The sequence below is a fragment of the Lathyrus oleraceus genome, chromosome 6 (genome assembly GCF_024323335.1).
Source record: "Lathyrus oleraceus cultivar Zhongwan6 chromosome 6, CAAS_Psat_ZW6_1.0, whole genome shotgun sequence".
NCBI lineage: Eukaryota > Viridiplantae > Streptophyta > Magnoliopsida > Fabales > Fabaceae > Lathyrus > Lathyrus oleraceus.
The window spans coordinates 201,968,365-201,988,824 of NC_066584.1; the positions used below are offsets into that span (position 1 = coordinate 201,968,365).

The 20,460-nt window shown below is 37.7% G+C and overlaps 1 protein-coding gene across 1 annotated transcript; it reads left to right on the forward strand.

The window, feature by feature from the left end:
* The first annotated feature begins 6,206 nt into the window (after positions 1-6,206).
* Positions 6,207-6,887, forward strand: LOC127094758 (uncharacterized). Its single transcript, XM_051033548.1, has one exon. The coding sequence runs from the start codon at positions 6,207-6,209 to the stop codon at positions 6,885-6,887; it is 681 nt and encodes a 226-aa protein (XP_050889505.1).
* The last annotated feature ends 13,573 nt before the right edge of the window (positions 6,888-20,460 follow it).

The following is a 20,460-nucleotide window of genomic DNA, read 5'->3' on the forward strand; positions in this document are numbered from 1 at the left end:
TATCTTTAGGATGATCCTTCTGAATTCTGATAGAGGGTCCCTTATTAACTGTATCAGCTTCAAGTTCAGCTTGAGTGGACTCACTCTCATTACTTTTGTCCAGGAGATCAGTTGGGGCATCATTCAGAAATGTTTTAAGATCGTCTGTGACATTAGTCTCTTCATCATCAACAACAACATTGATAGATTCCATCATAACTTTTGTTATGAAATTAAAAACTCTAAAGGCTTTACTGTTTGCTGAGTAGCCCAGAAATATTCCTTCATCACTTTTGGGGTCCATTTTCCTTCTTTGTTCACGATCAACCAGGATATAACATTTACTACCAAACACATGGAAGTATTTGACAGTAAGTCTTCTTCCCTTCCAGACTTCATATAAAATGGTTGGGGTCCCTTTCCTCAAGGTTACTCTGTTGTGAATATAACAGGCCGTGTTCATAGCTTCAGCCCATAAGTGGTAAGGCAACTTCTTAGCATGAATCATAGCTCTAGCAGATTCTTGGAGAGTTCTATTTTTCCTTTCCACCACACCATTTTGCTGAGGGGTAACGGGAGAAGAGAACTCATGACCAATTCCTTCAGATGAACAGAATTCAGCAAATTTACTGTTCTCAAATTCTTTCCCATGATCACTTCTGATTCTGATAACATGACTTTCTCTTTCTCTTTGAAGTCTTTGGCAAAGATCTTTGAAAACATCAAACACATCAGATTTTTCCCTTATAAAATTCACCCAGGTATATCTGGAGAAGTCCTCCACCCCAACATAAGCATACCTTTTCCCACCAAGACTTTCCACCTGCATAGGTCCCATCAAGTCCATGTGGAGAAGTTCCAGCACTCTAGATGTGGTATCATGTTTGATCTTCTTATGTGACATCTTTGTCTGCTTTCCAATTTGACATTCACCACAAACTCTTCCTTCATCAATTTTTAATTTTGGGATTCCTTTGAGAACTTCAACATATATGATCCTCTTCATTCCTCTAAGTGTTCTGTCTTCTCATCCTCTAGTTGGGTTATCAGTTTCTTCTGATTCTCCACTTGTTGACACACTTCTTCACTTCTGGAACACAACTTCCTGTAGGAAGTAGCTAATTCATCAAAGGTTAATTCATCATCGTTGGAGTCTTCCTCAGAATCCCATCTTCCAGTCAAAGCAGTCACAAGATTGGCAGACTCTCCTTCTGTTTCACATTCAGAATTGTCATCAGACCAAGTAGCAGCAAGACTCTTCTTCTGTTTCTTGAGATAGGTCCCATATTCAGCTCTAATGTGTCCATACCCTTCACAGTCATGGCACTGAATTCCTTTGCCCTGTTTGGATTTTTCCTCAGATTTTGTTCTTCTTCCAGCATCATTGGGCCTACTAATATCAAATGAGTTGTCTCCCAAGTAATGCTACATCATTTGTCAGACCTTCATCAGTATCCTGACTACGGTCTTCCTCTTTCTCTTCAGTGTTTGACATAAAGGCTATGCTTTTGACTTTCTTTTCAGATCCATCACTCATTCCCAACTCGAATGTTTGGAGGGATCCAATTAGATCATCCACTCTCATCTTGCAGATATCTTGAGATTCTTCTATGGCTGTCACTTTCATGGCAAATCTCTTAGGAAGTGACCTGAGAATTTTCCTCATAAGCTTTTCATCTGACATCTTCTTACCCAGGGCTCCTGAGGCATTAGCAATTTCAAGGATATTCATATGGAAGTCATGAATACTTTCATCTTCTTTCATCCTCAAATTCTCAAACTTGGTAGTAAGCAGCTGCAATCTAGACATCTTCACTCTAGAGGTACCTTCATGAGTGGTTTTGAGAATATTCCAAGCATCTTTAGCCACCTCACAGTTGTTCACTAGTCTGAAGATGTTCTTATTAACCCCATTGAATATAGAATTCAATGCTTTAGACTTTCCAAGAGTTAGTTCATCCTCCTCCTTGGTCCATTCTTCCTCAGGCTTCTTATCAGTTGTAACTTCTCCTTCCTTCATAGTGAAGGGATGTTCCCAGCCAGTTAGAACAACCTTCCAAGCCTTATTATCCAAAGAATTCAATAAGACTACCATTCGAGGTTTCCAGTAGTCATAGTTAGATCCATCCAGAATTGGTGGTCTATGTACAAAATCTCCGTCTCTATCCATAGTACCAGAAAGTAACGTCCCAAGATCTCACCCAGAACTAGAGCAGGATGCCTGCTCTGATACCAATTGAAATTCTGGTATCAGATATGAGATGTCGAAGCTAATTTCACGACACTAATATCTGAGCAACAACTAAAATATAAACAGGATAAAAACAAAGAAACAATTGAACAAGTGACACAAGCAATTGTTAACCCAGTTCGGTGCAAACTCACCTACGTCTGGAGGCTACCAAGCCAGGAAGGAAATCCACTAAACAGAATTAGTTCAAAGACTCTCAGTAAACAACTTCAAGTTACAGTCTTTTCACCTAATCTCTACCCGTGTGACTTCTATCTAAGAACTCTTAGATATGAGACCCTACTCACCCCCCTCAATCACAGCAGTGATATAAAAACAAATACAAAAAAGAAGAAGACACACTTCAAGGACACATACTTGATCTTGCTTAAAAGCTTCAACCAAGTAAACAAACACTCGTGCTTCAAAGCTTAGAGTGGACAAATTACAACACAAAAGTCAGTCCAATTCATACATCAATAAGATGAATGAATGACTCACAATCCACAAGCTCACACAAGGCTAAAACCCTAAAACTCTCTCTCTTTATCGTTCGTCTCTTGTGTGTATAAACCAGGTTTTACATGGCCTTTAAATAGAAGCTTTTGAATGGGCCTGGGCAGCATAAAACCCTAATTCTATTTTCCTTGCGTATCTCCTAAGAAATAACAGCTAATCATCCCTTATTGGAAAATAGATCATTCTGGTTTTAAATCAAATTACTCCTTAAATAGAGCATTCAATCTCCACATAATCACACACATATTTGCATGAAAAGCGCAATATTAAGATACATAACATTCAGACTGAATGTTTTGTATACGCATGTCTTAACATCGAGTCTGACATCTTAGCTAAATCCTGCACAACCATATTTAAACATCCTTCAGGAAGTTGATATCACATGTCAAGACAACACACGTGACAACTTGTGATAACTCTAAGTTTTAGCAAAATTGATGCCAACATATAGAACCAACACATTTAAAAAATACCTTTAATTCATTTTTATTTGATTTAATTGCATTTTTTCGTGTGACTTTGTGAACTTCTGTTGGCCTTGGATCATGATGGTTTAGACTTCAAGTCTCATCAAACTCCATGGATCTTGGGTGTTGATCGGGTGAAAACCCTAATCCACCAAAATGGATAATTGATTTTGATGAAGACTTGATCAAACTTTTGATCCAATTTGGGTGTGACTTCTATTGTGTTTCTCTTCTTCATCTCTTTCTTTTCCATTTGATCAATTGGTTGGCTTGTGTCCATCTTGTTCCTGATATATGAATTGGTACTTGATGAACTTTCATCATTTCAAATCTACCTCCAAGTTGATCAAATATCAATTAAGGTACTTTGGATTGATACATAAGTTTATCCTAAGTGTCATGAAGTGTGGATTGAAGTAATGGACCATCCTCCTAGCCTTTGTGCTTTATCACCCCCTTTCTTTATTTTTTGTGTGGATGACTTTAGGAGAATGATTTATATATCATTTCTCTAGCATGTATTAACACAAACATTATAATTGACCGACCTCAGATAGTTGTGACTTCTACATAAGTCCAATTACGATTGCTTAACATAGCATTAAATTTGTCCCAAAAGCAAATGTCATTTTTATAAGTGAGATTGTAAGTCTCTTATTTCTCATGGTATTGTAAGAAAATGCTGCTCCTTTTCCATTTGTAAGAGCTAGCGGCATACTTGTTGATTTTATCCAAGTTGTAACCCTCCTCATAAATGGTGTATAGGTACATATTTTCATGCTTGTGAGTGAATAGTTAAGTGTTCTCCAAAGAGTGAGGAAACCATCTTTCATCTTGGATTACTAAAATCCTTTAGTAACACTTCATTGTATTAACTTTTACCTCAAATTTCATTTACTTTATGTCTTTATTTTATGCCATTTACTTTATACTTTATATATAGCATTCCATATCATATTATATGTGGTTTTGTCATTTATTTTTCTTGTCCATTTTGTACTTTATGCACATCATTGTAAATAAGACATTAATAAAGGAAAAACCAAAAAAGAACTTGTTTCTCCTGATTTATGGACTTGTGGTTACTATCCTTGGAATTATTGTGGAGCTATGGACTTAGGATTAGGATATTGACATTTTCTTTGGTACTTGTGATTTTGAGACCCTAGAGTTCATAATTTTTTTTGACTTTTGACTTTCTTTTGGAGACTTCGTTGAGCTACTTTGGTTTCATCTAATACATGGATTATTATTTGCTTATTTTGGCTTGCTTGAGGCTTAATCCAAAGGAGGGAACTATTCATTGAATTATGTCATAAAAGCTTGCTATATCTTGGTTAGATCTTTCTTCCCTAGCTTTTTCTTTATGCTTTAGGATAGTCTCTTCTTCTCCTCCTCTTTCTTTTATTTTCAAAATCTTCTCTCTTTTTCAAAACCTTCATGTTTCTTAAAATTGAACCATTTTATCACTAATCCTTGACTTTTTTCAAGTGATTTTTAAAAATCTTTTTCTTAATAAATGCTAATCCATCTTAAGCATATTCAAACCAATTTCAAAAGACTAAAAAATACATAACTCATCTAAACTATTTTTGTGCCCTTGTGCACTTTTCCTTTAAACCTTTTCTCAAGGTGTTAGACATGAGTCATTTCCATAGTTGAGATATAATTCTCCTATATCTATAGTATTGATAATTCTTTTTCCATCTGTAAGAGCTAGTGGCATACTTGTTGATCCTTATCCAAGTTGGAGCCTTTCTCATGATGATGCAAAGTTCTCATACTTGTGGGTGACTAGTTAAGTATTCTCCTTAAAATGAAAAAGTGTCTTTCTATAAAAAATGAATCAAAACAGACTCCCTTTGTTATTTTTACCATGAACTACGAGGTTTTGATCCTCCATTGTAAATTATTAGTATGTAGGCATGAGACTCCAAAAGTCTTGGCAAACATAAAAAATAAGAAAAATATACTTCTTTTCCCATCTCTCCAATCTTTTACAAATAACACCCTTTTTAAACCAAAGTGTACATATTTTCAAAGAGGTTCCCATGGATTACCATGTATGTTTAGGGTGTTAATACATTCCCTTTGCATAACTAACCCCCGAACCCTTGTTCTCTTTTTATTAGTTTTGATTTAAAACTTCTTCGGGTTTTATTCGTACTTTTTCCCTTTTCCTTAGGAATCAATAAAAGCGCAGTAGCAACTCTTGCTTTACGAGTTAAGTTAATCGATAACTTAAATCTCAAAAATTTTACCGCTACAGAAAAGTGGCGACTCTGCTGGGGAGTAGTCCCTAGTGGGTTAAGCCCATCTTTATTTTTTGTATATATTGTGCTTGCTGTTGTTTGTTATTGTTTGTTTCGTCTGGTGCTTGGTTATATCTGTGTGGTGAGATTAACTTATACCCAGAATTGAGAGCTCTTATGATAGGAGGGTGGTATAGTCATGTTTGACTTACGTGGAGTTAATCCTTAATAAGTTGACTTGAGATCCCCCACTCAGTGGATGCCCCTTTGGGATTACTGATGTACACGAATAATCGTAGTTGGCATTAGTTTTTACGAATTGGGAGCCCGAGAAGTTGAGGACCTTAGAACCCTTAACCCATCTTGGCCTTTTTAGAATGTAGTGCGGTGGCTATTCAGGTGTAGACTTGAATTAGTTGTTACACGATACTACACTCAAACGAGTTTCTCTTAAGAATATTTTTGGTGGATGAGTAGTCGTATAAATCGATAATATCCAAAAGATGGAGTTATGACTCTGAGAACATTTTTAAGAACCTTATTCTACAAGTGATTATATCCTTAGTACATACATTGTGGGTTGGTTCTTGCACTTGGATCCATGCTCGTGACACCGAACCTTTGGACCTTGTTTATGTGCCCTGCGTGATATTTTTTGTGATTTTTGCATCATGCAATCATGGCATCCATAAGAATTTTACTAAAATTTCAAGGAACTTAGAGAATCTTATTGCAAACATCGAAGATACTTTGATCATGGATATTGGAAGGAGGAATACTCGGAAATACAATTTCATATGTCCCGATCTCATGGAATTAAGGAAGCTAGCATATTTCGTGGATGATCCCAAGGGTTTCAGAGACCGTTTTGGAAGACTTTTATATGTGCTATTTGCTGATGTTGAGGATGGTCTTCTTTGTACTTTGGTTCAGTTCTATGATCCTGTTTATCGGTGCTTCACTTTCCTTGATTATCAGCTATTGCCTTCCATGGAGAAGTATACTTATCTTTTGGGTATACCAGTTTCTGATAGAGTTCCTTTTAGTATGGTGGAAGGAATTCTTGAATCTCAGATTATTGTCGAAGCCATTCATATGAGAAAGTCTTACATAAATGCCAATCTCACTGTCAAAGGAGGTATCAGAGGGTTGACTTCGAAGTTTCTCTTTGAAAAAGCCTTTTCTTTTGCTAATGCTGGTAGCATGGTGGTATTTGAGAATATTATTTCTTTACTCATCTGTGGTTTGGTCTTGTTTCCTAACATTGACAACTTTGTTGATGTTAATGCTATGAGGATCTTCTTGATTAGGAATTCGGTTCCAACCCTACTCGGTGATACTTATTTCTCCATTCATCATAGGAATTCTAAAGAGGGTGGAACTATTGTATGTTGTGTATCTTTACTCTACAAGTGGTTTATTTTGCACTTTCCATAATCTCCTATATTCACAGAAAACAAGGGTTGTTTAAGGTGGTCTCAAAGACTTATGTCTCTCACCAATGACAACATTACTTGGTACTCTTCTATTTACGCTGACATTGAGACTATTTATAGTTTTAGGGAGTTCTCTAATGTGCCTCTTCATGGTACACAAGGAGGAATTAACTACAATCCAACTTTGGCTAGACATCAATTTGGGTTCGCTATGAAGGACAAACCTAATAACACTTTGTTAGAAGGTTTAATTTTCCAAGAAGGGAAAGACACTCAAGGGTTAAAATCTAGAATGATACGCACAATATTCATAGGAAAGGAAAAGGTGAGCTTGGATTGAAGAATTGCATAGCTTGGAAGCCTTACACTAGTTGGGTGAAGAAGAGAGCAAAAGAATTCAAGATTCCATACACTTATGAAAGACCTATGTCTTTAATAATGGTCAAATCGCCCACTATTAAAAGCATATAGGAGTTACAAGAGGATGTGGATAGGATGAAGCAAGAGAGAGATGATTGGGAAAATAAATTTCACACCTCACACCTTGAGAAAGTAGAATTGCAGAAGCAGTTAAAGATGACTTGATATAATTGCTTGAGAAACATGATGTAAAGAGATCAAGAGGCCAAGAGGATTTATTTTCCTCTAACAGTTCATCATCTACTCTTCTTCTTACTTCCGGCATTTGGAAAGGCATTGTAGACCAGCTCGCTTAAGATCATTAAAATTGTATTTCTGATTGTAATCCTTTACATTATTAATAAAATGAGATTTTTAGTACATCAGAATATGTTAGTCTTATGTTTGTAACTTATGTCTTAAAGTTCCTTGGAAAATAAAAATAATAAAATTCCCATTTGCATTTGCATATTATGCATCATGTTGCATCTTGGTCTTGCTTTGAGTAAGTCCGCTAGGGGTCTTATTTCTTTCTTGGTCTTCATCTAGACACGTTATCTCACCGGTACAATACTCGAGCTAATCAATTGAAGAAGATGGACCACCTAGAGCAAGAGAATCGTGAACTTCGTGAAGAGGTGACAACTTTGAGGGACGATTATGAGAGGCTTACTACTATGATGGAAGCTTTTGCAACTGCTCAGAATCAACCACTCCCTCCCCCTCAGACTCCACTTCATAGGACCGTGATTTCTGAATTTATCTCTACGCCTATCTCTGTGGCTCCCGTAAGTGCTCCACATCGCCACATTCCTTCTGAGTTCCCTTGGGGCATGCCTCCTAAGTTTGTGCCTCAGGGGTACCAACCTACTGTTGAAGTTCTTATGGCCTAACTTGTGATGTCAGTACCACCTCCTGTGGTTCACGTTGTTCCTTATGTCGAAGAACCTAGTTTTCATGCTGACCAAAGAGAAACTGTTGGTGTTTATGAAAGAATGGACGAGTTTCAAGATCAATTTCAGGCTATGCAGAAAGAAATTCAAGCTTTGCGGGGGAAATATCTGTTTAGATAAAATGCTCATGATCTATGTTTGGTTCCTAATGTGAAGATTCCACACAAGTTCAAGGTTCCGAATATCGAAAAGTATAATGGCAACTCTTGTCCTCTGAGCCATCTAGTGATGTACGCTCTTAATATGTCGACTCAAACTGACAACCATCAATTGATGATCCACTACTTTCAAGACAACTTGATTGGGGCTGCTCTGATATAGTATATGGGGCTCGACAATACTCAGATCCGAATGTTCAATGACCTAGGTGAGGATTTTGCTCGCCGGTACAAATATAATGTCGACATGGCACCGGACATGTATCAACTCCATGTTATGTCCCGCAAGGATAAAGAAACCTTCAAGGAATACACGCAGATATGACGCGAGATCTCTACACAGGTTAGTCCTCTGTTGGAGGAAAAGGAAATGACAAAGCTGTTTTTGAATACGTTAAGTCCATTCTTACATGAGAGGATGGTAGAAAGTGCGTCTAGTGACTTTACTGAAATGGTAAATATGGGTTTGAGATTAGAAGAAGGTGTTTGTGAAGGACGGTTGAAAGAAGGAAGTTCATATGATGGTTCTAGAAAGTATGGGAATGGTTTACCCAAGAATAAGGAACACGATGCTAACACTATCTTGCAAGAGAAACATATAAGGCTTCCGAGGAATAGTCAACGTCATCAGCATGTGGCATCTGTAACTCCAGTAATTAATTCTGCTCCAGTTTCTCAAGTAGCACTGAGTTATCAACCGCGTTTCCAGCAACGCACAAATCAACAGAATCTTGCCCAGAGTCCTGTATAATTTGTCCCAATTCCAATGAATTATACAAAGTTGTTTCTTGCTTTAATTAAGAAGAATTTGGTGCAAACTAGAACTCCACCAGTTGTTCCGAAATAGCTTTTGTAGTGGTATAAACCTGACGAACATTGTACATTCCACCAAGGAGCACATAACCATGATATTGAGAATTGTTTCGCTTTGAAAGTTGAGGTAAAAAGGTTAATGCAAAGTGTTATCTTGTCATTTGAAGATTCTAATCCCAATGTATAAGCTAATCTGTTACCCAAACATGGCAATACAGTTGTGAATATGGTCGAAGGATGTCCAGGAAAGTACCGAGCTTTTGACATCAATCTAATCAGAAGATCCTTGGTTGAAATGCACACTACTTTATGCAAATTGAGATATTATGAGCATGACCATGTTTCTTATCATGAATGTTCCAGATATCCCCCAGGATGTGTGGTTGTGAAAAAAGACTTACAAGAGTTGTTGGATCAAAATCTTATTCAGGTTACGAGGGACAAAAATGAAGATGAGCATGAGGTGAACATCATAGTTCCCCGTTCTAATCTCCCATAACCGGTTGTGATTGCATGTGATGGTCAGAAGACCGATGTTTCTCCGTTGGTTATTTGTTTGGCAGGTCCTACGCCTTACAAGTATGATAAAGTTGTGCCTTACAAGTACAATGCTACTATGGTGGAAGACGATAAAGAAGTGTCCATTCCCGCTTTCCCATCCGTTGTGAACATCGTAGATGTAAGTGGTGTGACCTGAAGTGGTCGGGTATTTTCTGCAGCAACTCCTAAGAGGACTGAAGATGTTGTAATAGAGAAATCAACTTTAGAGAAAAATCATGTTTTACAAGTCGACCAATTCAATATTGTGAATCAGAATGTTGATCAAGATGAGGTGTTGAAATTGATCAAGAAGAGTGATTTGAATGTGGTGGATCAGTTGTTTCACACTCCGTCCAAGATATCAGTCTTATCTCTACTAATGAGTTCGGAAGCACATCGAGAAGCTTTGCAGAAAGTTTTAGAGTAGGCCTATGTGGACCATGACGTAATGATCGATCAATTTGATGACATTGTGGCCAATATTACTGCATGTAGCAATTTGAGCTTCAGTGACGAAGAGATGCCCGAGCAGGGGAAGAACCACAATTTGGCCCTGCATATCTTTATGAATTGTCAAGAAGATGCCCTGTCCAATGTGATGGTGGATACTGGATCCTCTTTGAATGTCCTTCCTAAGACCATACTGTCTAAGCTTGCTTATCAAGGTGCTCCAATGAGGTTCAGTGGAGTTGTTGTAAAGGCCTTCGATGGCTCGAGGAAGATTGTAATTAGGGAAGTTGATCTCCTAATAAAGATAGGTCTGTGCTTATTTCAGATTACTTTTCAAGTGATGGATATTCATCCCGCCTACAGTTGTCTCTTAGGACGTCTATGGATTCATGAGGCTAGGGCAGTAACATCAACTCTACACCAAAAGATGAAGTTTATGAAGAATGGAAAGTTAGTGATCATGGGTGGCGAGCAAGCCATGTTGGTGAGTCATCTATCTTCATTTTCATACATTAATACCGAAGAAGCTGAGGGAACATCGTTTCAAGCTCTTTCTGTTGATAATATTGTTGTTAAGAAGAAAGAAGAATCCATGTCATCCTTGAAAGATGCCTAGTTCGTGGTGGAGAATGGTAAATCTGCTAGATGGGGATAAGTTGTTGAGCTTACCGAGAACAAGAACAAAGTTGGTTTAGGTTTTTCACCGGGTTCAACACGAAGAGATTTAAAGAGAATTCAGAAAGTGTTTCACAATGCTGGCTTTATTCATTCCAAAGACCAATCTGCTGCCGCAATTTTAGAAGACATTGAAGAGCAAGAAATGCCAAACTTTGTGATGCATGGATCGATGTGCCAAAAGTGGATTGTTGTTGATGTTCCTTCTGTTATTCACTTGTCGAAGTAATATGTTTGTTTTTGTCATTTTCAAAATCCTTTCACTATGCCCAAGGTGAAAATGAATCTATCTGGGCTTTGTTTCAGATTTCATTATCATTAATAAAATGTTATTTCGTTTATCCGTATTATGTTTTTCCTTTTTTCTTTTTCTGGAAAAATGGTAACATAAAAAAAAATAATAGTCACTTTTATATCTGCATCACAATGTGCGTTTATTTGTTCATATTCTAAAATCAAGCATAAAATCATTGTGCATATTAATTGTTAAACCCATTGAAAACAATGACCCTATGCCCTTTCCCAACTTTGAATTTCCTGTGTTCGAAATGGAAGAAGAGGATGACAAAGAGATTCCCGATGATATTTCTCAGTTTATTGAGTATAAAGAGAAGACCATTCAGCCTTATAAAGATCCATTGGAAGTGAATGATTTGGGTTATGAGGATAACAAGAAAGAAGTCAAGATTAGGGCACTACTTTGTCCAGATATTAAGAAGAGGATGGTAGAGCTTCTTAGAGAATATATGGATGTGTTTTCTTAGTCTTATTAAGATATTCCAGGTCTTGATACTGATATTGTGGAGGATAGATTGCCATTGGAACCGGAGTGTCTTCCGGTTAAGCAGAAGTTGAGAAGAAATCACCCTGACATAGCTATCAAGATTAAAGAAGAGGTGAAAAAGAAGATTGATGTTGGGTTCCTTGTTACCGATGAGCATCCTTTGTGGGTGGCCAACATTATACCCGTTCCAAAGAAAGATGGTAAAGTTTAGATGTGTGTTGATTATAGAGACCTGAACAAAGCTAGTCCAAAAGATGATTTTCCTCTGCCGCACCTTGAAATGTTGGTAGATAATACAACTAAGTTCAATGTCTTCTCCTTTATGGATGGGTTCTCTGGTTATAATCAGATCAAGAAGACACCCGAGGACATGGAAAATATAACATTTATTGCACCTTGGGGAATATTCTGCTATAGAGTGATGCCTTTCGGTTTAAAGAATGGTGATGCAATGTACCAAAGAGCCATGACTACTCTTTTCCATGAAATGATGCACAAAGAGATAGAAGACTATATTGATGATATGATTGCCAAGTCGAAGACTGAAGAAAACCATGTTGATTATTTGTAGAAGCTGTTTTAGCGGTTGAGAAAGTTGAAACTCCGGTTGAATTCCAAATCTTAGATCAAATCCAACAGTCCACACAAATATTTTTTAGGGTTTTTGTTGTTTATTAGGTATTTTAAGGCCCTAAGTCATTCTTTGGAGAACACTTAACCCTCTATTCACAAGCATGGATCCTTGAACCAAGACATCTTCCAAAGGAAGGAAAAAAAGCCAAGTTTCCATACAATACCATGAAAGGGGGAGACTTACAATCTCACTTACTAGAATGCTATGCCTTTTGGGTCAAAATTTAGCGCTATGTTAAACAATCGTAATTGGACTTATGTAGAAGTCAAAACTATTTGAGGTCGGGCAATAATTTTTTTGGTGTTAATGCTTGTTAGAGACACGGTATAATGAATCATACTCCTAAAACATACCACACACAAAAAGAAAATGATGAAAGGATGACATAATCTCATCCATACTTGTATTGGTTCATCTAATATGAAGTTATTGATGAACTAATTAGCCTTAGGATATTGAGACTTCATTGGTCAATGGAAGGGATGAGATAGAATGGGATTGAAGATGAAGAGGGAGGGGATATGAGACAAACACAAATTGGTCAAAGGAGGAATTTTATCAAATTAAAATCATTCATTCATTTTTGGAGATGAAATGTACATTTCATCAATCCCTTAAATCCAATGATTTTAATCCAACAAAAGTCAAATCAACCTTGACCAAAGCTCAAACACATAGTCAAACTTCACAAGTCAATAAAAATGGCTCAACACAATTTCTATACAATTAATCAATTAAAAATAAAATTAAAATGCATTTAAATTAAATTATGTTTGATCAAAAACCTAAAACCTCTTCAAAAAACCAAATAAATGGCCAAGAGATTTATCATAAGTCATATAAGGTCAAAGGACCTTGGACAAAAAAATTCATTATTTTTGAAAAGTCAAAAGTATTTTTAAACAATTAAAAATATGCACACAAAAAATTAATTCATGAAAAATATCAAAGTTAATCCAAAAAATAATTTTAATTCAGAAAATGAAAAAGGAAAATATTTGAAATTTTTGGTGAAAGTCCCATATTTTTTGGATTAATAATGAAATTAATATGGATTAATTAAAAATAAGCAATTAAATGAAATAATCAGAAATTCAAAAAAATGATAACCATCGGGTCTCCCTCATTAATTGAGGTGGCAGATCAGATGGTGATAAGCGCGCGTTCCATGATGCACTACAGTCAACGTGGCATAGGCTTGGTAATCAAAAGCAACCCATGAGATTAAGACATTTAAACTGGATCCTATGGTTGAGATGCATGACAATACATCACCGGAGTCAGGGCTCCGGTCTTCTTCTCCGGTGGACCTCACCGGACTGGTCCACCATCAACCATCACCAAAATGAAAAAGCAAGACATGGATTTAAAGAAAAAAATGCTCAGGAGGTCTAATCTGGCCTCAATTTTGTCAAATTCCAAGTATATAAAAAGATACAGGGATTTGAATTTTGAGGATCATGAACTAAGTTGCTTCGATTTGACCTCAAAGCGACTCAATCTTCTTGCCTACATTGATAGGACTTCAGACAACCAAAAAGCACAAAGAATATTGTGGGAGAATCGAAGAGAAGAAGTTTCTAAAAAATCACCTTCGAGTTGATCTAATTCAACTTTATATTGATCTGGGTTTGATTGCTTTCTCTTCCTCTTGCTTGCAGAAGTCAATTGAGATGAAAAGGGAAATGAATTTCTAGAGTTTGAACTTCTAAACAGAAGATGAACTTCATGCTCGATTTCAAGAGAAACCTTCAGAAATTCTATGGCAGTGGGGGTTTGAATCAGTCTAGCAAAGCTTAGGCAAGGTATTCATGATGAATCTGAAGCCTTAAGCTTGTTTAAATAGGCAATGCACTTGATATTTGCACCACTTGAAATTTGGCCAATTTTAGAAACCTCCTTGCATAGATGCATGGGAAATGATTTGGGCCTTAGGAATGATGCAATCCACTTCCAATTCGTGTGCAAAGTGTACTAAATCCATCATGTTGAAGCATGCAAAAGAATTTGATCACTTGAAATCCAATCTTGCCAAAACACTTCCCATAATGAAGTCATGCGCAAGTCCCTCAATTTTGATCCAAATGAGATGGTCTTGGACATTTTGGAAAGTTGAGATTAATGGGAACAACTTTAATGTTGAACACTTTTTCTTTTGAAGCTTGGATCATGATGAATATTGAGGTGGAAGTTTGGGAAATCAAACATATTTGAAAATTTTCTAAGTCCCAAGTCAAATGTTCACTTCCTCGACCTTAAATAACTTCTTCTATGGACTTCAAATGAGAAAAGTTCCCTCATAAAAGTTGTATATCTTTCAAACCTCTTCAATTTGGTCCCAAATTTGACCTCATTTGGATTTGGCATGAAGGAGTTATGCATTTTAGAAGTTGAGGAAAATCACTTGTTCAATGGTAGAGGCCAAAAATGACCTATAATGTTTCCTCTTGGAACATGAATTTACAAGTTGAATTTGAACTCCCTCCAAACATAAAATTTAAAGTAGACATATTGAATTTGATCATGGAATTTGAATGGATTTCATATCTTAATAATAGAGAAAGTTATGGTCTTGGGATGTTGACCTCTAAACTAGGGTTTAGGCAAAATAACCTATAATCTTTCACCATAAACAATGACTTTCCAAGCCAAACCAGCTCTAGACTTCAACGTGAAAGTTGTTTAGTGTAACACCCCGATAATAATAAGATAATTATTTAATTTAAGTTAATATTATATTTATTAATTTAATTAAATAATTTAAATTATTGGATTATTATTATTATTATCATTGGAATAATAATTATTGGAAAATATAAAAGTTGGAAGTTAGTAAAAAGGTTATTTTTCACGTGAAAAGGAAAAAGGAGACAGAAAAGGAAAAAAAAAGAGCAAAGAGCCAGAGAACGAAGGTTGAAGGAAGGAAAAGCTTGGAGCTCAGAGATTTGCCGGATTAACTCAGGTAAGGGGGGTTTATCACCGATTAATGGGTATTATGGGATAATATGTGATGGGTAGTGAGAAACCATTGATTTGCCTCTGATTGAATGATGTATGATGAATTTGTGAACTTTTGGGATGAACGAAATTTGGATTAAAATGGAAGAAATTCGTAGGAATTAGAGGTAGAAAGGTTAGAAATTTGTGAAATCGAAAGTGTATGATTCGTGTTAGATGAGATGAATGAATTGTGTGTAAAATTTGGGCTGTGGAAGGTTGAATTGGATAGATCTCGTAGCAGAGAAAGCCATTGCAGATCTGGAAATTCTGGTTTCTGGTCATACGCGTATGGGACTAGGCAATACGCGTATGATGTGGCTGGTACGCGTATGGATGAGGCCTTACGCGTATGGGTGAGGAAAATGATATTTTGAACGTAGATTTGTCTCTGTTGGTACGCGTATGGGAGAGTGGTACGCGTAGCATACGCGTATGAGACAGATGATACGCGTATGGGTTGGGCGAGGAAATGCGCCATACGCGTATGGGCATAGGCAATACGCGTATGGGCAGACTTGTGGTTTTTCTGAACTGTTGTTGTGCAGTTTTTGGTTGTTTAGGCTGAGTACTGTAACTTAGCTGATGTATGACGTAGTAGGGATCATTTCCCGTTGTTTGAGTAGTATAGGTATTAGTAGAGTGTGCTAATACTGTGTTTGATTATGCGGCATGATATGATATGCTTTTGTGATAAAATGTGTTGATGATGTGTGATGGTATGCATGATGCTGTGAATGTATCAGTTATGTGTGCATTTGTGAATAGACTGTTTTATGGCTTAGAGTGTGAGCATATGTCTATTCTTGAATGGTTGTTGTTGTTGCATTGCTAGGTGATTAGCATGCATATTGTGGCCTTTACGGTGGTAGTTAATTCCCATGGTGAGGAATTAGTGAGTGAATCATTTTGATTGTTGTTGATGTTTGCATGCTAGGTGATTAGCGTGCATAGCATAGCCCTTGGGGTGGTAGCTAATTCCCATGGTGAGGAATTAGTGAGTGAGTCACTATGTCTCAAATGAGTGGGACTAGTGAGCTTGGTAGCCGTGCCTGGATTTGGACGGTGAGGTTGAACTATATGTTCACAAATAGTCGGTACCGCATGCATGGAGTCTCATTGCATAATATATGTATGGCGTATAATATGAATGGATGTATTCCAATATTATACGTATGTTTGTGTTGGTGTTGAGTATTATGTTGAATTGATGTGCTGTTACTGAATATATGTTTGGATTAGGGTGATGAAGTGTGTTAAATTACTTAACATGACATGATATTTTATAATACTTATTATATCGATTGAGGAACTCACCCTTACAACTGTTTTTCAGGTAACGAGCAGTGATTGAGTAGGAGCTAGTACTTGGAGTCTAGAGTAGTTCCTTAGTGGGTCATGCTCTGATAGATGTAACATCGGGAAGGGATGTTTTAAATGTTTTACTGTTGGTTGCGAACCATTTTACATGTAATGTGTTACATGTTTTGATTGATTTGATTTATATCCGCTGCGATTTATGCAAATGTTTATTTGATTAAATAAAGAGCATGACTGTTATTTTGGAACATGGTGTGAAGTGTTTATGTGACACCCTTAACTGCATAATTACTCTGATGTTGTATTTTGATATTTAATTTAAATTATTGGGGTATTTTAGAAGGGTGTTACATTAGTGGTATCAGAGCCTGGTTGGTCGAGTCGAGTCGTAATTATTATGTTCCCCTGTACGGGATAGGTGTTGTGTAACCCTATCAGTACTTATTGTTTTAGCTTGTTGGGTTTTCAGAATAGAGATGGCTGGAAGAGGTAGAGATGATGCTGCGATTGCTGAGGCTCTGGGTATGCTAGCTGGAGTACTTGGAGGAAATCCGAATGTTGTGGGAATGGGAGCTGCTCGTCAACTGAGTGAGTTCCAGAAGAACAATCCTCCAATGTTCAAGGGAGCATACGATCCAGATGGTGCTCAGAAGTGGTTGAAGGAGATTGAGAGGATCTTCCGAGTGACTGAGTGTGCCGATAACCAGAAGGTCAGGTTCGGTACACATATGTTGTCAGAGGAAGCAGACGATTGGTGGGTTGCTACCCGCACTGAATTGGAAGCTGCTGGGAATGCCGAGATTACTTGGGCAGTGTTCCGAGAGAGATTTCTGAGGAAGTATTTTCCAGAGGATGTTAGAGGAAAGAAGGAGATAGAGTTCTTGGAATTGAAGCAGGGTAACCGGTCTGTTACTGAGTATGCTGCTAAGTTCACAGAGCTGTCGAAGTATTACACTCCCTACAACGAGGCTACTGGGGAATTTTCAAAGTGTGTGAAGTTTGAGAACGGGTTGCGTCCCGAGATCAAGCAGGCTATTGGGTATCAGCGGATCAGGGTGTTTTCTGATTTGGTTGACTGTTGCAGGATTTTTGAACAGGATTCCAAGGCTAGAGCAGAGAGCTATCAGCAAAGGGTTGATAGGAAGGGTAAGAATCAGAATGATCGTGGAAAACCGTATGCAGCTGGCAAAGGTTTTCAGAGACAGAGTGGGATGAAGAGGCCTAGTGGGGGAGACTCTAGTGCCCCTGCTAAGTGTTACAGATGTGGTCAGGCTGGACATCGTATCCATGAGTGTACCAGTAATGAGAAGAAGTGTTTCAAGTGTGGAAAAGGTGGTCACTTGGCTGCAGATTGCAGGTTGAAGACTGTGACTTGTTTCAACTGTGGAGAGTTGGGTCATATTAGCCCACAGTGTCCTAAGCCGAAGAAGGAGAATCAGTCGGGAGGCAAGGTCTTTGCTTTATCGGGTTCTGAGACTTCTGCAGACGATCGTTTGATCCGAGGTACGTGTTATATTAATGGCTTTCCTCTTGTAGCTATTATTGACACCGGTGCTACTCATTCCTTTATATCTTTGGATTGTGCTGTGAAACTTAAGTTAGAGATATCTGAGATGCGTGGTAGTATGGTGATTGATACTCCTGCGAAGGATTCAGTGACTACTACTTCGGTTTGTTTGAATTGTCCTTTGAGTATTTTTGGTAGAGACTTTGGGATGGACCTTGTGTGTCTTCCACTAGTGCAGATTGATGTTATTCTGGGTATGAACTGGTTGGTGTTTAATCGAGTTTATATCAACTGTTTTGATAAGACTGTGATTTTTCCTGAGAATGAGGAAGGAAAGAGTTTGTTTCTATCAGCGAGGCAGGTGAATGAGGCAGTAGCAGATGGGGCAGAGTTGTTTATGCTGTTAGCAACTTTGGAGGCTAAAGATAAACTGGTGATTTGCGATCTAGCTGTGGTGTGTGATTTTCCTGATGTGTTTCCTGAAGAAGTGAATGAATTACCGCCAGAGCGTGAGGTTGAGTTCTCGATTGATTTGGTACCTGGTACTAGGCCGATATCGATGGCTCCGTACCGTATGTCTGCTGTTGAGTTAACTGAATTGAAGAGTCAGCTAGAAGATCTATTGGATAAGAAATTTATTCGTCCGAGTGTGTCACCGTGGGGTGCACCAGTGTTGTTGGTTAAGAAGAAAGAAGGTACTATGAGGTTGTGTATGGACTACAGGCAACTGAATAAAGTGACGATCAAGAATCGGTATCCTTTGCCGAGGATTGATGATTTGATGGATCAGTTGGTTGGTGCGAGTGTGTTCAGCAAAATAGATTTGAGATCTGGGTATCATCAGATACGTGTGAAAACTGAGGATATTCAGAAGACTGCTTTCAGAACAAGGTATGGACATTATGAGTATTCTGTAATGCCTTTTAGTGTGACTAATGCGCCTGGAGTATTCATGGAGTATATGAATAGGATTTTCCATCCGTACCTAGATAAGTTTGTTATGGTGTTTATTGATGATATTTTGGTGTATTCGAAATCTGAAGAAGAGCATGCTGAGCATTTGAGATTGGTTTTAGAAGTTCTACGCGAAAAGAAGTTATTTGCTAAATTGTCCAAGTGTGAATTTTGGTTAGAAGAGGTTAGTTTTCTTGGTCATGTGATTTCAAGAGGTGGTGTTGCTGTTGATCCTTCTAAGATAGAAGCGGTATCTAAGTGGGAAGCTCCGAAGTCAGTTTCCGAGATAAGGAGTTTTCTTGGACTTGCAGGTTATTATAGGAAATTCATTGAGGGATTTTCTAAGTTGGCGTTACCGTTGACGATGTTGACTAGAAAGGGGCAAGCTTTTGTTTGGGACTCAAAATGTGAAGAAGGTTTCCAAGAGTTAAAGAAAAGGTTAACTACTGCTCCTATTCTGATATTACCGAGTTCGTCGGAACCATTTGAGGTTTACTGTGATGCTTCATTGTTGGGTTTGGGTGGTGTGTTGATGCAGAACAAGCAGGTTATAGCTTATGCTTCGAGACAATTGAGGGTTCATGAGAGAAATTATCCGACACACAATTTAGAGTTGGCAGCTGTGGTATTTGTTCTGAAGTTGTGGAGGCATTACTTGTATGGGTCAAGATTTGAGGTTTTCAGTGACCATAAAAGTTTAAAGTATTTGTTTGATCAGAAAGAGCTGAATATGAGACAGAGGAGATGGTTAGAATTTCTGAAGGATTATGACTTTGGTTTGAATTACCATCCGGGTAAAGAAAACGTAGTAGCTGATGCATTGAGTCGGAAATCATTGCATATGTCTATGTTAATGGTTAAGGAATTGGATTTAATTGAGTAGTTTAGAGACTTGAGTTTGGTGTGTGAGAGTACTCACAATAGTGTTAAATTGGGAATGTTGAAATTAACGAGTGGTATTCTGGATGAGATTAGAGAGGGTCAGAAATCCGATGTGCTTTTGGTTGATAAGTTGACTCTAGTGAATCAAGGTCAAGGTGGTGAATTCAGAGTTGATGAGAATGGTGTTTTGAAATTTGGTAATCGGGTGTGTATTCCGGATGTTACCGAACTTAAGAAGAGTATTCTTGAAGAAGGACATCGTAGTGGCTTGAGTATTCATCCTGGAGCTACGAAGATGTATCATGATTTGAAAAAGTTATTTTGGTGGCCGGGAATGAAAAGAGAAATTGCGAGTTTTGTTTATTCCTGTTTGACTTGTCAGAAGTCGAAGATTGAGCATCAGAAGCCGTCTGGGCTAATGCAACCGTTGGCTATTCCAGAGTGGAAGTGGGATAGTATCAGTATGGATTTTGTTTCTGGGTTACCAAGGACAAATAAGAATTTTGAA

Coding starts and splice junctions, on each gene's coding strand:
- LOC127094758 (XM_051033548.1), top strand. CDS start 6,207: ATGGATATTGGAAGGAGGAATACTCGGAAATACAATTTCATATGTCCC.